Source organism: Garra rufa, chromosome 19 (genome assembly GCF_049309525.1).
Source record: "Garra rufa chromosome 19, GarRuf1.0, whole genome shotgun sequence".
Classification (NCBI taxonomy): Eukaryota; Metazoa; Chordata; class Actinopteri; order Cypriniformes; family Cyprinidae; genus Garra; species Garra rufa.
In genome coordinates, this window is record NC_133379.1 from 10,603,764 (window position 1) to 10,628,797 (window position 25,034).

Sequence of the window (25,034 nt, forward strand, 5' to 3'; positions counted from 1 at the left end):
CAGTCAGAGGATATCAAACCTGTTTGATATTTTGAGCCGATTTCAGAACACATGTTGTTTTCATTTGTCATCCTGTCTCCTAGTAACACAGCGCTAGGTTTCTACATGTTGATGTCCAGTTTTTCTTTGTAACCATTTACAAAGTCAACAAGTGATGCCTAGTGTTTTAAAAACCTGTTAGGGTCATTTAATGTATTCCAGACTTTATTCAGGGGCATTTCCTGAGGCAAGGGAGGCAGTGCATCCTCACAATATTAGATACATTTTGGGGGAAAAAAAATCTACTAGAAAAATAAGTAATGCCGGTATACAAAATATAACATTAAAACGTGTATAAATCACTCTTTTTTCTAATATAAAACTGTCTAACAGTGACACCAGCAGGTAAAGTTACAACAGAAGTCCGCGTCGCTCTCACCTCCCATTGAGTTTTAACAGACCCCCTAAAGCATGCTGTGAGTTTTTTTTTGGGGGGGGGGGGGGGTAATTGAGAATGAATGGGGGTAAGTCACGTGAGAGGAGGCAATGCCTCATTTGCGATATGATTGGATATGACTGGTTATGTTTGGCTGTGATTGGTTCATGAGATAAATCCTGCCTCTTGTACTCATGCACTTTCGTGAATCAGTCTGAATGAACAATAATGACGTTAATGCGGAGACTAATTTTAAAAAGTAACTAAACACACTTAGATATGACCACTTTGTTATGTCAAAATAAGACTTAAAATAGCATGAAAACATGATCTGTGAGAGTTTAAGTGAGTAATCTGCTTGTGTCTGTGACCAATATTTAAAGAGCTTTGATAACCGATGATCCGGAAAAATTTCAACTACATTGTTAATGAAAAAAATCTCCTCATTTTAGAACACCACTGCCTTTAATGCATACACTTAAGATGTTAATGTTAATTAAATTTAAAATTAAATGTAATGTTTAACATAATATCAATATAATGTAATATAATTTCATTTTAAACAGATTTACACAATTTTAGATTATGACTGTTTTATGTACATAGTGCCCTCCAATACGGGCAAAGGCTGTGAAAATAAATCTGCATAGTTTTTCCTTTTGTCAGGCAGTCAGGTTTATGTTTTTTATTCTGTTGGTATTTGATAGAATCCAGGATCCTTGATCCCAGCAGTAGATTTAACTGTGGACTTGGGGTAGTTTTTATCCTTGGTTGGACCAAACTATTCTGATGGGTTTGCTGCCAAAAAAGCTCTTTTTTTTATTTCATCTGACCATAGAAACCAGTGCCGTTTAAAGTTCCAGTCGTGTCTGACAACTGAATATCCTGGAGTTTGTTTTTGGATGAGCTAGGAGGACTTTTCTTAAAATCTTCCAGAACAACATGTGGTGATGTAGGGGCTCTAAGATTTTTTTAGGCTTTTTCTGACACCAAGACTCGGCTAATCTCTACAATCCTCCAACTGTGATCCTTGGAGAGTCTTTGGCCGAACAAACTGTCCTCCTCACTGTGCATTAAGACGATATAGACACAAGTCCTCTTTCAGGCACATTTGTAACATCTTTAGTTGATTGGAACTTTTTAGTTATTGCCCTTATGGTCGAAATGGGGATTGTCAATGCTTTAACAATTTTCTTACCACCACTTTCTATTTTGTGATCAGAACTGTGTTGTTTGGTTGTACAGTCATGGCCAAAAGTTTTGAGAATTACATAAATATTGGAAATTGGAAAAGTTGCTGCTTAAGTTTTTATAATAGCAATTTGCATATACTCCAGAATGTTATGAAGAGTGATCAGATGAATTGCATAGTCCTTCTTTGCCATGAAAATTAACTTAATCCAGAAAAAAACTTTCCACTGGATTTCATTGCTGTCATTAAAGGACCTGCTGAGATCATTTCAGTAATCGCCTTGTTAACTCAGGTTAACACAAGGCTGGAGATCATTATGTCAGGCTGATTGGGTTAGAATGGCAGACTTGGCATGTTAAAACGAGGGTGATGCTTGAAATCATTTTTTCTTCCATTGTTAACCATGGTGACCTGCAAAGAAATGCGTGCAGCCATCATTGCGTTGCATAAAAATGGCTTCACAGGCAAGGATATTGTGGCTACTAAGATTGCACCTAAATCAACAATTTATAGGATCATCAAGAACTTCAAGGAAAGAGGTTCAATTCTTGTTAAGAAGGCTTCAGGGCGTCCAAGAAAGTCCAGCAAGCGCCAGAATGGTCTCCTAAAGAGGATTCAGCTGCGGGATCGGAGTGCCACCAGTGCAGAGCTTGCTCAGGAATGGCAGCAGGCAGGTGTGAGCGCATCTGAACGCACAGTGAGGCCAAGACTTTTGGAAGATGGCCTGGTGTCAAGAAGGGCAGCAAAGAAGCCACTTCTCTCCAAAAAAAAAAAAAACATCAGGGACAGATTGATCTTCTGCAAAAAGTATGGCGAATGGACTGCTGAGGACTGGGGCAAAGTCATATTCTCCGATGAAGCCTCTTTCCGATTGTTTGGGGCATCTGGAAAAAGGCTTGTCCGGAGAAGAAAAGGTGAGCGTGTGTGAAGTGCTTGTAATTATATTTCAGTACATCACAGAAACAACTGAAACAAAGATCTAAAAGCAGTTTAGCAGCAAACTTTGTGAAAACTAATATTTGTGTCATTCTCAAAACTTTTGGCCCCGACTGTACACCTTGTGATGGATGATTAATGGAATGTGGTCTTTGTGTTCCTTATGTTTATAATCCTGTTTTAAATCATAGCAATTTCTTGCTTCTAGTCACTCTGGTGTGCTTAAAAAGGTTGATACATCTGACATTAACCAGTGATGGATTGTTCATGAACTCTTCACCTGTCACATGACAAATAGAACATTAGACTCACGACTTTGAACAAATAATTTATGTTTCTCATAATTATATTATATAATAATTCTCAATATATCCATACATCTATTTTCAAAATCACTTTCACATCCTTTGTCAACTCATTTGAATGCCGGACCATTATTATAATCACAGTTTGCATTTTAATCACATTTTTTTTTAAAATCCTTTGAGGAAATGCGCACAACGTGATTATCATGTAATCGTTCATGAATGACCCATCACTAGTGAGAGCTACTAGAGCACTGGAGCTGCTCTGGAGCACTGGGCATGTTAAGACATGTATTTCAGCCTCCCAATTACACTTTTGCTAACAGTCTGACAGATGTGCGATTTCTAGGTATCTGGAATAGTACTGCATTACAATCAGGTAATTAAAGCTGAGCACTGTGACAGTCTCGCAGGCAGTTCACTTCTCATTAGAGACCTTTGCATGGTGCCAGACAGTTAGTCTGACAGTGTTTGCACTTTGTAACGTTATTCTTGATATTACTACTGATTCCCAGCCACTGTACATACTGTGTGCTCACCCTAATGGGCCTTGTAATTCTTTGCAAGAGTTTTTGCCTTGTGCTTTTTTTGAAAATGCCAAGTTAGCTGGAGCAGAAATTTTAGCTGACTAAAATGAACGTTGTTGGGTAGAGCCCATTTTGGTTTTATGGCTCTGATGTCTCTTTAGTGGATAAACATTAGATATTTTGGGTAAGTCTAACAGACAATTTTGGTCTCATTAATGTATTATTTGTCCCAGAGCAAATGGTTTTAGCTGAGGGCAAAGTCTTATGACATTTGTATTTTGATGCTGTATATCAGAGCGCTGCTTTTGTACTTTCGACTGATATAATATTTAGAAACAGTCTGTTAGTGATAGTGATTTTAGTTACATTGTTATGCCATTAGATGGTGACAAGAGGCTGTCTTTATAAATTAGTCACTAGTAAAGACCTTTATTTTAAAAAAGGGCTGAAACAAGGCTGTAAACAAGGACATTATTTTTATTTCCAACATCACCTGTAGAGATACAACTAACACATGCATTGACCAGTGTTCTCATAAGAATTCCCCATAATAGATGAAAGGATAGTATGACGAAGGTATTGCTTTCCTCAGCGGAACATTAAAACTAATGTTTTATACTGAATATGAGATTGAGATGAAGAATGAATACTGTATCAGATGCAGGTAATCAAACTCGCTTTCTCTCATAATAGTCTAAATAATGCAATAAGCTTTTAGCTCCAATGAAGCAACTCTGCATTGCTTCATTTTTAGTTTTAAAGTGACATTTTGAATTAGTAAAGGAGGCTTGGGTTTATCTGTTGAACTGTCAACTTGAGATTTGAATCTGTGGTGGCAGGAAGTAGTTTGACTTACTTGTGCTGCATAAACGCAGTATCACACTCGTAGTCATGGCTCTATATCAGCACAGCTGCGATTACAGAATATACACACCGGGTCATGTGCACTAACATCTAGTGCTTTATCTCTATGACACGTGTTTGTCCTTTATCTGACCAAAACAACAGCTCTCTGTACAGCTCTGTGAAAAACCTTCAAGCAATGACCCTCATTGGGTTGTAATGTGGGAACATCCATGCTTGTCTGATCATATTCGGATCACATTTCTGTTCTTCACCAACACCTTGTCATAATGATCCTCATTAACAATAAACGTCTGTTTCTTGTCCCGTTCCAGTCTGCCTTGAAGCAGCAGTGCTGTATTTATTTGTCACTTTATGAAATCATGTTAGTGCTGACTCATACTGGGAACATCAGAATTGTAGGTACTCACTATGAACAAACATTATTATTATAAAACACATGCAAATTTAAAAAAAGCAGAAACAGCAGTGTACTACACCATCTATCAAAGTGTCATTTCTGATGGGTTCATAGCAAAGGGCCTTTGCAATATTTAAGTTGTGCAATATTGCATTTGTTTTGTCTTTCATGGATAACCCTGTATGCAGTCTTAAGCATAATGTATTATGCAGATATCACTTAAAAGGCTTTTTTTCTCCCCTTGATATTTATCCACACACACTACACTGCACTGCACTGCACTTTATTACACTACACACTACTTAGTGATTCCACTCAATTGGCCTGTAGAAAAATTAAAATGTGCATCTAATTCAGTGAGAAATTATAATATTAATTATAATTATAATATTAATGAAACAGTGACCCCACTATGGTGTTTCGGCTTCAACTCTGAATAAGTCATCATATTTCATGCACTGTAAAAAAAGAAAAGAAAAAAAGAAACTGTTGTTTTTACAAAATAAAACTGGCAGCTCTGGTTGCAGAATAATTCTGGTAAAAGGTAAAACCTAAAAAGGTAAACAACTTGTACATTTTACATTACATTAAATATTCTGTTAGATCATTTTTTAGATGTGGGAGAAAAAAAAATCTCAGATGCATTGCAATTTTCTCTTCAACTATTCTGAATTCTACAAATTTAAATTCGAAACATGAAACTCACTTATTGACAGACGGCTGTTTTCTCATGTGTGCTTTGTGTGTGTTTGTTTTGATGCTCGCTCACGGCTGCAGCTGTGCGCAACTCTTTCTTAGTGGAGAAATGTGCTTGCATCTCAAAATGCTTTTATGATGTAAATTTTGTAAACACAGTCAGTTATTTTATAAGGACAGGACAAAGCATCTAAATCTAGTCGAATCATGAGCTGCCTAAAAAATTGCACCACTTAAGTAGCATGGGTATATTTGTAGCAATAGCCAAAAAAACATTGGATGGGTCAAAATGATTGAGTTTTCTTTTATGCCTAAAATCATTAGGATATTAGGTAAAGATCACATTCCATGAAGATATTTTTTAAATTTCCTACCATAAATATATAAAAGCTTAATTTTTGATTAGTAATATGCATTGCTAAGAACTTAATTTGGACAACTTTAAAGGTGATTTTCTCAATATTCTGATGTTTTTGCATCCTCATATTCCAAGTTGTGTCTCTGCCAAATACTGCCCTATCCTAACAAACCATACTTCAATGGAAAGCTTATTTATTCAGACACTACTTCTCCCTGAAACAGTAACATTAAAATACTTACAATTCATTAAAATTTAAGGAAGTAAAAAAGTCTTAAATAGTATTTTTTTTAATCTTTAATTATATTAACCATTTAAAGAGGTCTTGAATTTGAGGATGGAAAGACAGAAGACGATTAAGCTAGATTTACTCTGGCGAGTTAAAGACACTGAGCAAAGTATGTGTGAGTGTAGTGAAGTGAAGCAACAGTAATTTCCTCTCCTCGCTCAAAGCATTCTGTAATCAGTCCGCTCCAGCTCCACTCCCTGTTTTGCTGATAAGCAGCGTTAAGTTCCAAAGCCTTGTCGAATGAGTGTCCCAGCCTGTCATAGTGACGAAAAACAATCTGTGATACATGATGCATTTCGAGATTGTGTGGGTTTATTCTGGTATTAAATGGCATTCATTTTATTTCCTTAGGTTTTGTAAGCATTGAATTTGATTGTGAAAAACCCTGCTTGAACTTATTCCTGCTCTTTCTGATGTAGATGTCATTTGGTGTCTGCTTTTTCTTCTGATGGGAATACAGACTACTTCTTGGGAACTGAAGTACCCGCAGAATTTTAATCTGAAACAACTTCAGATTGAAGTCTGGAGCTTAGTAAATAAATGATGTACACTGGCATGCACATGACAAGCATACACACTTTAATGCTGAAAACTCAACCCGTCATTCACTGAGCAGCAGCCCGGTATGATTTCCTGCCATCGTGGCAAAACCTTCTACTGAAGGCTGGAAGGCATTTGTAATGAGTGGTTTTATCTGACTTGTTTTCTCCCTTTGTGCGGGAGCTTCTTGACATTTCTGATTGACTGAGCAACATAGATTTCCGTCTGTTGCTTCCCAAATATCTTTCCAGCAAATTGGACCTTGTGAAGCGTGACAAAAAGCTCATAGTTCTCGGTTGTAATGCAGTACATAAAACAAAAACAAAAAAAATAGACATGTCCTGTAATTGTTTGCTGTCACATATTCAGTTACAAGATTCAGTTACAGATCCTACTCAATGATTAATGTGGCACTCTAAAGATTTCAGCATTCATTTTTAACCCCTGAAGTACTTTTTTTGCCACTATTTTTATTCATGGCATTAGATGACTTATTAAATGTAAGCAGATATGATTTCTTTTGATGTTTGTTTCCATAGAGGACCTGTAGAGGATTGCCTCATCAATAATGGAAGCCTTAAAACATGAGCGATACTCATCACTGGAGAAGACGCTGAGACGATTCCTATTCCCAACTCAGCAGAGGTTCACTGAGGACAGTGTCCCCTGTTCCATGTTAGCAATATGGTCAGAGAGATAACTCTCGGAAAAAGCTTGTTTTATCCCTCCAGCGACAGCTGTGAAAACGCAATCATTCGAGTTTGAACTTTTGAAGGAGCCTTAAGGATCTCACACCAACAAGGCTGCATCTCTCCTTAAAGTGCGATGAATTATTGAAGTGTACAACCGAGAAAAGCATCTCGACCAATCAAGGCCAGCCAAACAGGAAAATCTGTTAAATGTGAAGTCTGAGGAAAAAGTCTGAATGTTGTTCCTGTTCTTGAGTCGTTTGCCGAGATTGGAAATCGAGCTTCACATGCCAGCACAGGCTTTTGCACTAAGAGGACATTAGATCAGAGGAACAGGGAAAGTTGGGGGTGAAATAAAGTTTAAAAAGGGCTGTCAAAGTCCTGAGTAATTCTTTTTTTTTTTTTCTCCTCTAGGAATACACGATTGATGTGTTCTTCCGGCAAAGTTGGCGGGATGAGAGACTGAAGTTTGATGGGCCTATGCAGGTCCTTCCACTTAACAACTTGCTCGCCAGCAAAATCTGGACTCCGGATACATTTTTCCACAATGGGAAGAAGTCAGTAGCCCACAATATGACTACACCCAATAAACTCCTGCGGCTGGTAGACAATGGAACTCTTCTCTACACAATGAGGTATAACTTCAACTCTTGGTACTCTTTGTGAAGACCTTGATGCATGTTGAACAAATGCCAAGTTCTGTCATGAAACCATAGATTGCACAGGCTGATGGGTAGGGATGGGTATCGTTAAGGTTTTAACGGTATTACTACTTCTATCGATACCCCTTATCAATTTGGTACTTTAACGGTACTCTTATCGGTACTTTTTGTTGTGTTTTTAATTAAAAAACTGAAACAAATTGAGAACAGAAATAACAACACTTTATTTTTTTAATGTAAAATAATTATCTATAGCTTAGCAAACACAAATGTTTGAGCAAATATCTGTTACACAAACAAAACCAATGATTGTAAAACAAATAAAGGAACACAATTTTCTTGTAAATGAATATACAATGATTCAACTACAAATTCATTTTTAGGTAAGCTCTGCTCTATAATTTCTTAGCATAGTTTATTACTATTTATCTATTTGTAAAAGCAGTACTATAAAGGCATTTTAATGTTTAATATTTATTTAGGCTACTGCATAAAAAAAATATTCTAAATATTTAGCCTATATGTAGGCTATATGTATCTGAATGTGTGTTTATTAAATTATTAACATTTTAATACTGATTTAGAGAGACCTTATGTGATGTTTATGTCGTTATTTTAACATAGCATGCATACCTGAGAAGACGGATGATGAAGTAGAAGCTAGGCGGTCGAAAACTTAGCATTTCTGCACATAATGCACTTTGGCTAGATGTTTTGATAAATTGCTTGTGTTTCCGCCTTTACAAGCAAAAATCTTGTTGCACTTGTTACAGCGAGCATTGTCCATGTTCACACGGGTAAAGTGTAACCATACTTTGGATCGTTCGGCGCTCTCCACCATTGTCACTCTATAAGCGCGAGCTCTCTCGTGTTGTGTGCGCGCGAGCTCTGTGTACTGCAGAACAGACTACGTTTCATGCGTGAGATAGCAAATAACGGCGAATAACGAATCTTATCACAAATTACAAAAGGCTGGTCAGGTAAAATATGCTAGGTAATGTTTATTTAGCAATAATAAATAGGACATTTATTTATTTTCCAGTACCGACAGCAGAACCGTTAACGTCAGAGCTTATCGATACTTCGGTCTTTTGTAATTTGGCACCGGGACCGATAAAGTACCAGGTTTTCGGTACCCATCCCTACTGATGGGTCCTTAATGCAAACAGAAATTTACAGCATTAAACTACCTGGTAGGGCTGCACGATTAATTGAAGGTGATTGACATGCACATTTTTTTCAGAAAAACCAGTTGTGTAATCAGTAGAAAATCTCCAGCACATGTTTTTAGATGGAGCAGCATTTAATACACAGAGCCATACTTCACTGAAAAGCTATGCTATATCGCATTCATTATTGCAGGTGAGTTAATTGCGAGATTATGGAATCGTAATATAATGTTCAAGATAATGAGAACTTTTTGCATAGCTTCTTAGTGAACTACGGCTCTGTAGAAATGCTACTACATCTGAAAGCATGTGAAAATAATACATTTAAAAACATGTTTTTACTCCAAACTTACTTCATAGCATCAGTCGAGTGTTTGAAATAAATCCTTTTGTGAGATGGTGTGGCTTTTAACACAGAATAAGGCGTGCAAATTATTCTAAGTAGTGATAAAGGCATTGCATTATTATATACTATATTATAAGGGACATTATGATAAGAAGAACTCAGATAAACCAAACATTGGTGTAGTTGTGTGTTTATTAGTCAAGTTGAATCAGTGAAAGTAGTTAAATCTTGTTTATTCAGATGCAGCCATTGTGATTTCCTGGGTTACTTCTTTGGGCGTATTTGAAGTTTCCGTGCGAAAGCATTCTCTGTCCTTCAGATGAAGATTTACTGCTAATTGGGATTTAAGATTTTTTTATATATATATTTATCATGCAGCCCTACTACCTGGCACAGGCTAATCTTGCATACGCAGCCAATGAGTTTCCTGCTTTACAGTGAAATGGCTGGTTAGCATTCACTAGACCATTTTGCAGCACACCTTCAGAGTTCCTTTGAAACCCTCCACCTTCCCCAGCTCCACCTGTATTGATCCGCTATGGGTTATTACATATGCTATTTGTGCAGCAGCAGTATGTCTGTCTTAAATACTCACAGCACCATATGAATGTATGTATTGGCGGTAACAATTTCCTGCAATAATCTTCAATAGCAGTAGCAATTCAGCAGCATAGCAGATCTTTTCCGCCAAGACCAAATACAGTATCTCACAAAAGTGAGTACACCCCTCACAATTTACCAACCATTTTAGTATATCTTCTCAAGGTACAATACTATAGAAATTAAACTTGGCTATATTTTAGAATAGTCAATGTGCAGCTTGTATAGCAGTATAGATTTATTGTCCCTTGAAAATTACTCAACATACAGCCATTATTGTCAAAATAGGCAGAACCTCTGTCTGACCCTGACCACTCAGTTTCAGGCTGTTACTAAACCTCTAATAACCTTGGCCATCTTTGTGGAGAGCAACAATTCTAATTCTCAAATCCTCAGAGAGGTCTTAGCCATGAGATGCCATGTTGATCCAGTGGTCAGTGTGAGAGAATTGTCCTTAAAGCACCTAACTTTAACTGCTCTAATACAAGATACACAAGTTTGTATGGTCCTGTCAAGCAGACAAAAACATTAACATGATGAATGGGACATATTGCTTTGCATGGTTAAACAACATACTGCTGTTATCACTTAGGGTGTACTCACTTTTGTTGTCAGCTATTCTGACAATAATGGCTGTATGTTGAGTTATTTTCAGGGGACAGTAAATCTATACTGCTATACAAGCTGCACATTGACTACTTAAAAAGTTTCATTTCTATAGTATTGTCCCTTGAGAAGATACTAAAATACTAAAATGGTTGCTGAAATGTGAGGGGTGTACTCACTTTTGTGAGATACTGTACATTGACACTGTCATATACATTGCCATGCTAAAATCTTTATGGAGTTGTCATAATAGAACTTAATTTACTGTTTTATATAGTTTCTGCATCCAGGGTGTTTGCAGTTTCAACAGCTTAGTTGATCATAATGAGAGCGATCTAGTTTCATCACACCACTCTCCTGCAAACTAATCAACCAACTGATAAATGTATGCATTATATAAGTATCCTCTTATCTGGTGTTTTGAATCTTGTTTTTGGGGTGATTTTGAATTCATCTGGACAGCAGGTTTTCAAACTGAAAACAAATTTTGCCTGATTTCTCCAGCCCTTTCAGGTGAGCTGGCAGAGGTAAAATAATGCCTTCTTATCGATGGCGGACTCCGGATGAACGGGACGATGGGGAGCTGGCCTAGCCTGTGAACCAAACACCCCAAGTGCTTGATGAATGAGTCAGGGAATTGAATTGTGACTAGCTTGGCCAGAAGCTGTCCAGAGCAATGTGTTCAGCTGCCAGAGACAGAGTAGGCCAATTCCACCAGCCATTTTGACACAGCACCTGGGCTGCTTGTGCACAGTCACTATGAGGGATTGGTCATCTGTATCTCTGAGCTAGGACGGGTTTTATCTTTTCAAATCTTTAACCTCATCCCGAATATAATAAATGGCCATCAACCTACAGGAAAAGGATACTATATCATCGTATTACCACTAATTTATCCGACCACCATAACCTTGAGGTTTCCCATAACATAAAAAGAAAAAGCTTTCTCTTGAAAGTATGAGGAATGGAGTTTCTTGAAGCGCTGCAGAAACTGCGATATGCTTAAAAAGATTCCCAGATCTATGCTAGATGTTGATCTGCACCCTACAAAACTGCATGCAGTTGATTAAAATAGAGAAGTTTTTGCTGACTCTGCTGTGTTCAGAGTTTAACGGTAACACACCTCATGCATTAAACATACATGAATTCACATTTTCAATATGTACATCGCTTAAAGATATTCATGAAGTCCTTTCACCCTGAAGTAAGAGACTTCACTTGCCGGGGAGCCAATAACGTAGCACAGTAACACTTGGTAATTCATCATATACGCAATAGTCTGGATACACTGCATTTTAACCACGCAAGACATAGTACTGTGTCAAAAACGGCACTTTCCGTGATTTAAAGATTATTTTCTCGTCACAAGTTAATACACTGTTTTCTATTAGCACTTTTTTTTTTTGCCCAGGCATTTGAATTACACGATACATAAGTTTTAATCAGAACTGCAAATCTAAGCATTTTGCCAATTCATAATATTGCTTGTCCACAGGGATTATGGCGATAATGAAGGTGGCACATGAAATAGACCCTATGTGGTGACACACTGGATATGGAAGGGCTATGCTGCTCTGTTCTCTTCTAGGCCCTGTCTCATATGAATTCATTTAATATGGCTTCAGTGCTCCCCAGGCTAAGAATAACATTTGAATTTGGATGCTTTAATGAAGGCTTGTCACTCTCATTGTGTTTGCCCGCGGGGATAGCGTGTTGCAGAAAAGTTGTTAGCTAGAGCTCCCAGAGACAAGAATGATGATGTTCCCAGACCATTATGGGCAAGGACATAATTGCATTGTATAAGTGTATGGTTTATTTGGCGATGTTTCGCATGCTTTTTCAGAATTTCACAGAGGCTAATTTCCAAAAAAAAAAAAGTATTTGGTTTGATCTTAAGGGATTGTAATTGTCTCTGATCTGTCTTTTTGGAAGCGAACATAGCATGTAAATGTCCCAGCCAATTATTGAGCAATTTCTAGCTTCTATCTCTTTCCTGCACTCAGTAAGTTGTTATCTCTCAAACTTTTTGTGAGTTAGCCTCTAAGAAATTATGAAAAAGAGAGAGACAATTCCAAATAAATCATACTCATTTACATTAATGCATTTGGCAGACACTGCATCCAAAGCAACTTGCATTGCATTCAAGGTTGATATATTTTGTCAGTGTATGTGTTCCCTGGGAATTGAATCTATGACCTTTCCATTTCAAGCTTCATTTGCGACTAGTTGAGCTACAGGAATGGCCTGCTTTAGGCCTTTTGAGTCAAAAGCAATACTCAGGTTTCAGGACTTTATCACTATGCTATATCACCAAAAAATATGGCATCCTTGCACCTTATGCTCTATCATAACATCTCACTATGTACCATGTTTAGCACTTGCTAATTTCAAAGTTTGAAAAATGGAAGTTTTCTGATGCAGCTTTTAAAATGTCTTATCTTGTCCTCTTTAGTGTAGCACAGTGTAAAGCCTCATTTGTGTCTTTGTGGTGAGTTATGAGAAAAGAAAGAGAAGGTAAATTATTAATTAGGGTTTATTGCGTCCTTACAGCAGCAAGTCTGTTTCGGGCTCTTTGTTGTAATAGTCTATTCGAGTGAAGTCAGTGTCAACCCACTTTTTTTTTTCAAACAGTCTACAATGTGTTTTCATGCTTTAAAGAAGAGTTGGCCCAGGGTCATGCTGTAGAAAATGTGGAAAAGACTGTTGCTCAGAAAATCTCAGTGGCTTAAGGATTCAGATTCAGTAGGTTTTACAGAAAGAAAGAAACAAAGAAAAAAAATCTATGTAGACACAATAAAAGTATCTGTTTTAGATTCCACTGTGTGTGTTTTGTCTGAAACCAAAGTCAACAGTTATATTCACATATTTCCGATGGCCAATGTGAGAACAGACCATGGAATCAAAATGACAATTGTGAAATTGTCAGGAATGCTGCTCATTTAACCTTGTATTTAAGCATGTCACAATAAATGCTACCACAACAGATTTTCTTGCAAACAGTAGAGGTGCCTTGGCTATTATATGTCATGATGAACTGGGTCTAGGGCTAAGCTATATGAATGTTCTCTAAACATTCAGTGTTGATCTATATTCAGTAAGTTGACTCCAAACATATGAGCACAGGGAGCAAACCACACAGAAAGTAATATAATAACCAGATCAATATTTGCTGTATAAAGTATGAACTGTGTAAAGTTTATAAAAAGCAAATATTTCTAACAGTATAGTTGCTATGATAAGACAATTCAGTAAAATCGCTACATCAAACAGGATTTTCAATAACACTTTCAATAAACTTCCTCAGTAAATTATATTAGTTTCCACAGGAGCAATTGCATTTTGTTTCTAAAGCATTAACTATAGTTGATGTTTATTTCAACTAATGCATTTTTAAAATAAAAATGTTATCTGTTTATATTATTTAATGACCCTGAGGCTCCGTCCACACGAAGCCGGTGCGTTCCCTATCCGATCATTTTTTTTCCTCGTTCTAAAAAAAAATTCCGTAAACACAAAACCACTGAAATGCCAGACCAGTGTGGGGTGCTGTAATTCTGCCATAGAGATACGCTATACACGGAGAAGAAGACTTTGAGCATGCGCATAACCTTGCGCGCTGTATACGAACTAAGAAGAAGAACACGAAGATGCGAACATTATCGCTTGTTGCTCATAACAGTTGCATAGAAGCAATAGATTTTGCTGTAATAAAGGTAGTAGGCTTAGTAGCAACACGAACACAATCATGTAGTCCGCCATTATTGTTGTTGCTGTTACGTGTGATGCAGCCGACACGTGATGTGATGACATCATTGTTTCACAAAATATACGTATTGGCTGTACACACGAAACCGTGAGGGTGTCGTTTTCAGATTTATCCACTTTGGGACCCGGTTTCAAAAAATAGCGGATTCAGTCTCCTAAAACGCCGGATCCGTGTGGATAAAACGCCAATACGATAAAAAATTTATACGTATACAGCGAAACGCGTCTCCGTGTGGACAGGCCCTGAGCTAGTATTTTTATGAACTGATGACATGATTAATAGAAAAAGTAATCACAGATTTTTTTTCTTACTCTCTGAAGGTTAATTGCTCAGTATTTTTTTAAGAAAATCTATAAAATAATATTAAGATAATCTGTAATTGACCTAATATCTAATATACATGCGTGTTTGCACTTAAAAAAGGCAATCCTTTTAAATACAGTGCGGCGCTATCTTAGCATGTGTAAAGTTTGGTTCAACTGGATTGTAGATGAAGCAGAGACCTTTTATAAAACAAGTTTACCAAATAAACCAGGCTTATTTCAGTTAGTCTGACTGATTGTCAGATGATGCAAATTTAACATTATCAGTCACTGTTGGTAAACTAACCTGGCTCTAGGGGCTCTCACATACTATTTGACTTTTTTTGACATTTTCTAGCCATGCAGCCTTTCGCACTGCTTTTATGACAGCTGTACATTTTATTGTTTTTAACAGAAAATTAAAGTGTAAAGTCGGCAACACCAAAGGTTCCTGCGTGCTCGAAATGTTACATACGCTCTGTGAAAGATTTTTTAAATACATTTTTGATATTTTTGGAGCTTTGGTGTTGCCAACTTTACACTTTAATCTTGTTTTTTTTAGTCAAGCACACATTTGAGACTGATGTGTGAGCTTTTGTTTGCTTTTTATTGTTTTTAACAGAGCATTAATTAAAAATTTTATCTAAAATTCCCCTTTAAAGGGAACCTATTATACGAAATTCACTTTTACATGTTGTTTAAACATAAATGTGTGTTGGCAGAGTGTGCACACAATCACCCTACAATGATAAAAATCCACCCACTCCTTTATTTTGAATTCCCAGAAATCATAAGCAGTGTCTCAGAGCAAGCCAATTACAGAATCCATTAAATCCATTAAACGTCACATTTTACAAGCCCCATCCACGACTGTTGACAGACACTGCCGTATAAGCTGAGACACTGCCCAGAGTGAGCCACACACAATACGCTATGTTTATCTTCAAGCTAGATCATTTAAAAGCAGTATTCAAGTAAGAAAAGCTTCTTGTTAAAGCTATGGACGTTATTCAGTCTAGAGCAATGAGCATGGGCGTAAATTTCATTTAACAGTAGGGGGGGACAATAAATATAAAATTTCTCATGAGCAATTTTTGAAGGGGACACAAAATAATACAGTCAAATTGTACTTATAAAGATACACAATAAAAACAAGGAATTAAAAAAGGTTTAAAATTTTATTTAAAGTGAGGTCAGTTCGGACGTAACAAAGTGCTCATTTAGTAAATGCACAGCTGAATGTAACTCCTCACACTCGCGACGAGCAGGTCTCGAACCTGGGTCTCCGGCACGAGAGGCGGATGCATTAACAAGGAGGCTAAAGGCTACACCCACTAACATTGGTCGCTAGTTTATCTCTTGAGATCAGGGGAGTGAGGTTTACCTGCACAGCACCTACTAGCTGGCCTCTGTTAAACAATATTCTAATTGTGGCCATTAATGTTAAGTTAACATTATGCCAAGTCGTCACAAATAAAACAATGCATGGGAAACGGCTTTGGCGTGTTAGCTGCTGTGCATTATGCAACAAGCTATGGTAAACAAGCTAACGTTAACTAGATAAGTAATATTTTAATCGCTAATATAGCAGATTCATGGAAAATTACATCGGTAATCAGCATTTTTGCCGCAACTAATTTATGAATGAGTCTGCATCAACTACATTAAAGAGAATCGCTTTATTTAAAGTTAATAAAATACCCTACTGGAGTTCAACATTAATTGAGCCGCAGCCACACACCTGACTCGTGTGTAGAGCAGGCAGTGGGCCAAACCACTGTGAGGAAGGGGAGGGGGAACTCAACTGTTTCTAAATGCATTTTTTTTTTTTCTACTTACACGAGTATTTTAGGTATGCATACATATATTTTTCACAGTAGAGAGTGTGATTTTTTTTATATAATTTTTTTAGAGGGGGGGGCAACCCTCGTGTCACAAGGAGAGTCAGAGACGTGCGGATCCAATTGCAGCATTTATTGAGAATAGTCAATAGGCAGGAATAATCACCAGGAAAACAGGAACAACGTAGGAAATCCAGGAAACAGTTCGATACACAGGCAATGGTCGCAATGGCAGGTAGCAGGAATCGTCAACGGGGTACACAGTCCAGAGTCATACACAGAGAAACCAACACAAGGGAAAACGCTCGGAATTACGACCATAGGGAACGGTAAGACTTCGCAAGGTGGCTGTGTGTGTGAGTGGCTTAAATGCAGACAGTGTGATGAGGTGCAGCTGTGAGCAGTAATCAGTAAAGTGAGAGCAGGTGAATGCAGTGATTAGAGCAGTGGCTTGTGGGGAATGAAGTCCATGAAGTGTGGTGCAAGAGTACATGAAGACAGGATAGACCAGATACATGACAGAGCCCCTCCCCAAGGAGCGGCTTCCAGACGCTCTAACCACATAATACAACCTGGAGGGTGGTGGAGCGGAGGCGGAACAGGGGGAGGGATGGAGGGCCAGGTCCATGTAGGGGTACTGGAACCACGAACTGAGGCGGAGCCGACGGAGGGAGAAGCCATGATGGAGGAAGGGTTGGCTCCTGCCTGGGGCCGACCGACGGAGGTGGAGCCGGTGGAGCCCGAGGTGAAACTGGAGAGTCAATGGTCCTGGGCGACACAGAGGATCCGGAGGACCAAGGCGGAACCCAAGGCTCTGGCGACCCCGACAGAGATGGAGGTCCGGAGGTACGCAGCGGAGCCGGAGTGACAGAGGATCGAGGCTGTGCCCACGGGAGGGAGGAGGTCCACAGAGCCGGCAGGACGGAGTGACGAGGCGCAGCCGGAGGAGTAGAGTCCAGAGGCGAAGGTGGGGCGACGACTGACCGGGGCGGAGCCGGAGAGACGATGGAGCCCGGAGGAGCTGGTGGGCCGACGGCCGACAACGGAGACGAGGGAGTACAGAGCCGGGGTGGAGCCGCAGGGTCGGAGGGCCGAGGTGGAGTCCAGGACTCTGAGACTGGAGGTGATGGTGAGGGATCCTTCAGTCTGGACACCGATGGAGACTGGCAGTCCCACGGTAAGTCCTCTGCACCGAAGGTGGGATGTGGGTGAGCAGAGGGACTGTCAGGAGACAGAGGTGGCGGGACTGGAGCGGCAGGGAGGGTGGGTGGGAACAGTCCATGCATGAGCTCCGTGACCAGAACCGGGCAGACAGGAATCTCAGGACGACTGGATGGAACCAGCGGAGGCTCTGGAAGGCTGGGCGGAACCAGCGGAGGCTCTGGAAGGCCGGGCGGGACCAGCGGAGGCTCTGGAAGGCCGGGCGGAACCAGCGGAGGCTCTGGAAGGCCGGGCGGGACCAGCGGAGGCTCTGGAAGGCCGGGCGGGACCAGCGGAGGCTCTGGAAGACTGGGCTGAACCAGCGGAGGCTCTGGAAGACTGGGCTGAACCAGCGGAAGCTCTGGAAGGCTGGGCTGAACCAGCGAAGGCTCTGGGAGGCTGGTTGGGAGACCAGCTGCTCGAGCCGACAGCAGCGGTGGGTCCTCCACGCTAGACATTAACCTTTGCCAAGCCGTGGTAAAATGTGGGTGCTGTGGTTCTGGGCTAGCGGCCATCTTGTGTGGTGGCTCTGAGCTGGAGTTTACTGTGGGGACATTGTTGTCGTCTTCTCCTTGAATTCCCACAGTAAAAAGAGAGCCACTCATTTGCAGAGCAAAGTCAATGTACGTTTGTAAAGTCCAGCCAGGTTCGAACATGGGCATGAGTGAAGCTAATGGCTCTAAGAGTCCTCCCCGAAAGAAAATCATCAGGCACTGCTCATCCTGCTTGAGGAGCATGATCTGTACCGTGGAGTTCGTGCTGGAACCGGATGACATCATACTCGCTGCTGGATCCTTGTAATGGCGAAGTCTTCTGTCACAAGGAGAGTCAGAGACGTGCGGGACTGGAAGGCTGGGCGAAACCAGCGGAGGCTCTGGAAGACTGGGCTGAACCAGCGGAGGCTCTGGAAGACTGGGCTGAACCAGCGGAGGCTCTGGAAGACTGGGCTGAACCAGCGGAAGCTCTGGAAGGCTGGGCTGAACCAGCGAAGGCTCTGGGAGGCTGGTTGGGAGACCAGCTGCTCGAGCCGACAGCAGCGGTGGGTCCTCCACGCTAGACATTAACCTTTGCCAAGCCGTGGTAAAATGTGGGTGCTGTGGTTCTGGGCTAGCGGCCATCTTGTGTGGTGGCTCTGAGCTGGAGTTTACTGTGGGGACATTGTTGTCGTCTTCTCCTTGAATTCCCACAGTAAAAAGAGAGCCACTCATTTGCAGAGCAAAGTCAATGTACGTTTGTAAAGTCCAGCCAGGTTCGAACATGGGCATGAGTGAAGCTAATGGCTCTAAGAGTCCTCCCCGAAAGAAAATCATCAGGCACTGCTCATCCTGCTTGAGGAGCATGATCTGTACCGTGGAGTTCGTGCTGGAACCGGATGACATCATACTCGCTGCTGGATCCTTGTAATGGCGAAGTCTTCTGTCACAAGGAGAGTCAGAGACGTGCGGATCCAATTGCAGCATTTATTGAGAATAGTCAACAGGCAGGAATAATCACCAGGAAAACAGGAACAACGTAGGAAATCCAGGAAACAGTTCGATACACAGGCAATGGTCGCAATGGCAGGTAGCAGGAATCGTCAACGGGGTACACAGTCCAGAGTCATACACAGAGAAACCAACACAAGGGAAAACGCTCGGAATTACGACCATAGGGAACGGTAAGACTTCGCAAGGTGGCTGTGTGTGTGAGTGGCTTAAATGCAGACAGTGTGATGAGGTGCAGCTGTGAGCAGTAATCAGTAAAGTGAGAGCAGGTGAATGCAGTGATTAGAGCAGTGGCTTGTGGGGAATGAAGTCCATGAAGTGTGGTGCAAGAGTACATGAAGACAGGATAGACCAGATACATGACACCACGGATGCATAACCTAAAACCCTCGGGATTTACGCCCATGGCAGTGAGTGATTTTCAGCTTTTATTTTATTGTTTAGGTCATATTTACAGCGTAGACAGCAGTATAGGTACTGTATATTAGGCTGCTGTCACTTAATACAAAGATCTAATATAGACATGTAATTTCTCTTCTTTTAACTTCACAGACATAACTGACTGTGTTTTTGATTTCAGAGCAATAGACATGATGATCAAAACCAAACAGATGTGTGTTTTAGCAGATTATCTGAGTAACAAGCTATTATGGTACAGAAAAGGGGGGGGGCAGTAGCTCATTTGCATTTAAAGAGTCTTGCGTGAAAACAGTGTGTTTCTGCTTCCACACAAAATAGGCTTTTTTTTTTTTTTTTTTTTTTAATGATAAAATAAATTATCTGTGGGGTATTTTGAGCTGAAACATTTACAGACACAGTCTGGGGACACCTGAGACTTAAATTAAATAGTTAAAATCACTACATTAAAAATGAAAATAAATAATAAAGAATAAGACTACATTTAACTGGTATTAGACAAACACATTAACTCATTTTAGCTTAGTAATTAGGACATTTAATGCATTACATATTTTAGCAAAATGTATATTTTTGTAATATTTTTATATTTATTGTGCTACTATTATATTGTGCGCCGTCTGTTTCGTGAAAAGCAGCGCTCGTTCACTCACATAAGCCTCACCCACTCCCGACAGCAGAATCTGGATATATTTGCATGACTTTCTAACATTTTCAGATGAAAAAATACCTGTGACATGTCAGTTATGCACCAAAGAAAACACAACCTCTCAAGTGCATTAAACAGCACAAATATATTAGCTGTTTGCCATGGTGGATCGATTTGATCCATGATCTACATTAACGGCTGCTTAAGAATAAGCGTGCGCATCAAATTATCTCGACTCATTGAACCTGGATCAAATTAGTGAGATTGCTTGAACTTAAATTGTCGTTTATGGAACCGCTTTAGCCCCAATTGATTTGTTAGGTTATTTCAAGTCAGGTTTTAGACTTTAATCACTGACTTTTTTAGCGTCTTTTATGAAACAGGCCCCTGGTTTTCAGTGCTTTAGCTATTTGCATGTACTCCAATGGCTTGTACATGCAAAATAAACAAATCTCAACTCTGCTGAAAAAGCTTTGCACCACTTTATATCAAATACTTTTCCTCTGGCTTTGGAAAGCACATATTACTTCTGTGACTGTTCCAGTTTCCTGGAGGGATAATGGAATGTTGCATGTCTGTTTGCTTTAGAGTTAAAAACACGGAATGCCAGCAGTGCTCTTTAATCTTTTAATTCCATAAATGAGTTGTTAATTGAAACATGGGGGTTTGCAGCTGTTTTGGCCCAGAGCATTCCGTTTCAGTAATCATAAACTACTGTGGAGCATGGTGAATGAGAATCAAATAGATATTAAACTGTTACATTTGTACTAAAACTGCATAACCTTCCTTCCCACCCAGTGAGCTCCATGGCCTTGAATCTGTTGGAATCAGTTGGTTAACACATTGAAGTCTGGTGCCATTTTATACCTATAAGTAAAGGTTTCTTTCTCTAAAAGGCCATAATTTAGTTGTACATAACATATTCTACCCATTTGGAAAACTGCACTTTTTGACACCTATATGTTAATTTTGTTATTGTTATTAAGCTCATTTCATGAAGCCTACATGCATAGTTCACTGTCTTCAGTTTATCGAGTTGGGTCAAGTTATTAATTAGCATTTTGAATAGGATATGGTTGTGGATGTTTCTGACATTTTTTAGTGCACTAGGCAAGATCCCTTTCCCCATTCACAGTATAAACAATGAAATAAAATACCTCCTAAGCATTTAAATATAATAGTTCTTTCTTTCTTTCTTTCTTTCTTTCTTTCTTTCTTTCTTTCTTTCCTGTAGTTGTAATTGTCGGAGATAATGATGGAATCCCTCAGGCATAACAGCCTATCAAAAAGATTTGTACATGTTTCCGTTTAATTGCAGTGCGTGCAGCCATAAGCTCCTCTCTTGGACAGGAAACAGGAAATATGTGGCAAGAAAATCAATATGCCAGGACACAAAAAAGAACAAGCAGTTTGATGGTTGTGTTGTTTTCTGAGACAGACAGTGTGCCACAATCTCATTAAATCTGGGGCCAACATTGCTTTTGTGATGATGTGCCGACCTCCAACATGCCACTGAACGCTGATATTTTGCCTAGAATGGCTGTGCAAGGTCTAACACTGGCTGAAAGACAACTTGAGGTTGCTTGTTCATTGTCTGTTCTGTACTTGTGGCAGCAATATTGAGTAATAACAAAAGCTAAGTCATCCTCCTCATCTTATTTTAAGAACATAGCTCATCACAACATTCAGAATAAAAGGATGACTAATACTTTCAAGATATTGCGAGGTCATAACTCACTTAAAAAAAAAAAAACTATTTTCTAGGTGTCTACTTGTCACTTCTTACTGCATATTACTAAATGAACACAAAAGAAACATTTAAAAACATATTTACTTTATAAAACAATGAAAATAAATTATATTAAAAATGCAGTCTTACTACAAAATGTTGTGCAAGTTCTTAGAAGGACAAAGAAACATTTCACACAGGTCCATCAGTTTGCATTTACACTTCAAGACTTGCTAAAATGTATATTGGCACTTAGTATCAGATTTAGTTTGTTCCATCCAGATTGCTGTGATTATCACTATTAATCATCACATTTTTGCATTTAATATTGCATTTAACCCTTAAATGAATACCTCAGGTCTTTAGCGACCAGGGACGTCAATTACTACCCTCTCCCTCCTTCATTTTTCTTAAATTTGACGTCAGCTTTCTTAGTATTCCTCAATCTATTCTCAATCTAAACAATAAAACAAGAAAATAAAATAATCAAATATATATAAAAAAGTCTGTTTTATGATTATTTTTCTGTAAAAAGTGTATAAGGTTGCTAGAGACTCGAGGTGTGTAATAGTGTAAGTATATTTTTCGTGCGCAAAAAATATGTAAATATCTGATGACTAAATGCATGCAATTCATCTTTATTCCTCAAGGAGGCACTGTTTAATAGACAATTATGACATGATGTTTCACTCATAACTATCGCAGACATAAAACAAAAGAATATCATCAGCAAAAATGTAATTGGTTTCAATGGCTTTACTGCAGAACAATTTATGTAGGCAATAAAATATAAATGTCACTGTCATGTGATGGTGGATGTGGTGAATAAGCTGCCAGCGATCAAAATAATGATTTTGAAGTCACTGAAAATGATAGTTTTGCAAATATGGTTGAGATCGCGAATATGAGCCAGATGCTGCATGCACTGTGGAAGTGTGCTCTGAATGACGACAATGGTAAAATCATCTGCTCAAATTTAACTCTCTAGGTTTCAAAAGGTAATGAAATATGCTTTATTTTATTCTTCTGTAATTGTTCTTAAAATATCAAAAGAGTACTTTGCTATTGCAGAAGTTGGAGATAGATCCGTGCTGGGTATATAGGTCTGGGTCGCTAAAGATCCGAATATGTAATAATGATTGGTGAAACAGTCATGCATTTAAGGGTTAATTACGGCTTTCAATCCATAGACTATACAAAAATATGGACGTAGTGTCCGTGATGTCACCCGTAGGTTTCTGAGGAGTGTTTTTGAAGCTCATAGTGGGTGGGAGTCGGTCGTCGCCATCTTGGAATCGCATCCAAGCACGTCACTCCTGGATTATCGAAAATGGGCCTGCCAACAGTGGTGACAGCAGTGCAATCCACCTGTCACTTAAGTGGCTATTATGCAAAACTTTAAGCATCTATATAGCGTAAACAGATGAGTTATAAAAAATTCACCCCCCTCACAGTTGACATGAAGGGCAGAATTAGCTATATAGACCAAAACCCCTTTTTGTACCAGGCTGTAAACATATTTTCTTCTGCTGTAAAGTTGGGCACTTTAACATAGGGAAGCTATGGGATTGACTCCCTTTTGGAGCCAGTCTCTAGCGGCCAGTCGATGAATTGCAGTTTAAGTCACTTCCGTGTTGGTTTCAATAGAGAGAGCGGGAGGTTGCCACTTGTTTCAATCCAAAAACTTAGCAGTGTGACGAGGTAGCTTTACAGTGCACCAAAATACCTATTCATACAATCACTATGTCAAGACAATTCTAGGAGCCCTGGAGGTCTGTTGAAGGGGCCTGGAACATGATTGCAACCCGAGTCAGTAAACTGTCCATGAGTCCCAGCAACCCTGGTGGAGCCCCTGACTGGCAGTAAAACAACTTTTCACCTTTCATCATTTATTTTGATTACAGTGTCAGATTATTTTTAATAATAAAGACAAATATTTGCATGGTTATTTTCACAGTACAATGATGTCACCTCAAAACACTTTGACTATAGTTGATTATTTGTGAACTACTACATTTTGACATTTACATCGCATAACCAGCTCCCAATGTATGATTTTTCTAACAATGTAAACTTGCTAGGTAGCTCACCTGGTACAGCACTTAACTTGTGATGCAGAGTGCTCAGATACCAGAGTCCAATGTAAAAGACCTCAACATTTTGTGGAAGCAAGCTAAAATGGCATGGTTGCTTCAGCAAATGCATATTCTTGTCTCAGTTGGGTTTAAGGTAGGATTTAGTGTAGGTGGTACAATATTTCCAAACACAACAGAGCATTAACCTTTCAGTCCCAGACATGTCACCAGACGTGTCTTATAAAGTATTAAAGCAACAAAATCATTAAAATCAAACTTGAACACAGGCATGTATTTTACAGGAAGAAATATGACCCTTTATTCACCTTTATTTGTATAGTGCTTTTCACAAAACATATAATTTCAAAGCAGCTTTACATCTTTGTGACTTTGTGGCAGAAATGTACAGTTCTAGGATACAGTTCTAATATTTCTTTGTGAGGTTCACATATTTACTTTTGCAGGGAAAGTGCAGGTTATCTCTACAGTGTCTTTCACAAAAAGTGAAGTGATGATAAGGAGGGTGAACACATACACAAACATACCGCAGCACTGCAGAGAACGCTTTCCAAAAGGCAAATCTGTCCAGTGTATCAGCACCATTGGTATTTAACAAACACGTGGGGCTGTAAGATCTGCATGAGAGCGCTTCATCCATTACAGGTGCAAGCTAAAATGACAAGGTGAAGAAATACAGGTGGCAGTCCTCCCTTCCACTTTTCTGGTTGGCAATATGTTATATACTGTGCCCTGTACACTCTCACCCCCACATCCATTTAAAATTGGATGAGTGACGATTAATTTAAGTTCCCATTTGAATAGTTGGATCAGTGAAGAGAGACAGAGGTGAGAGTGTTTGATGAAGTGTGGCACTCATGTACAGAAGCCCATGCTGAAAATTAATGAGGGGAGGGATTCATTGCAGAGTGAAGGGAGGCTGATGCCAGATCGCTTCTTGATCCACCCCATTTCTTGCA

General features: G+C 39.3%; 1 protein-coding gene across 1 annotated transcript in view; it reads left to right on the plus strand.

Moving 5' to 3' along the window:
* gabra3 (gamma-aminobutyric acid type A receptor subunit alpha3) overlaps positions 1-25,034 on the plus strand; it is a 254,861-nt gene that overhangs the window by 94,784 nt on the left and 135,043 nt on the right. Inside the window, exon 4 of the mRNA XM_073824286.1 lies at positions 7,626-7,846. Within this exon, the coding sequence (XP_073680387.1) occupies positions 7,626-7,846 (221 nt within the window). The remainder of the gene's footprint in view (positions 1-7,625; positions 7,847-25,034) is intronic.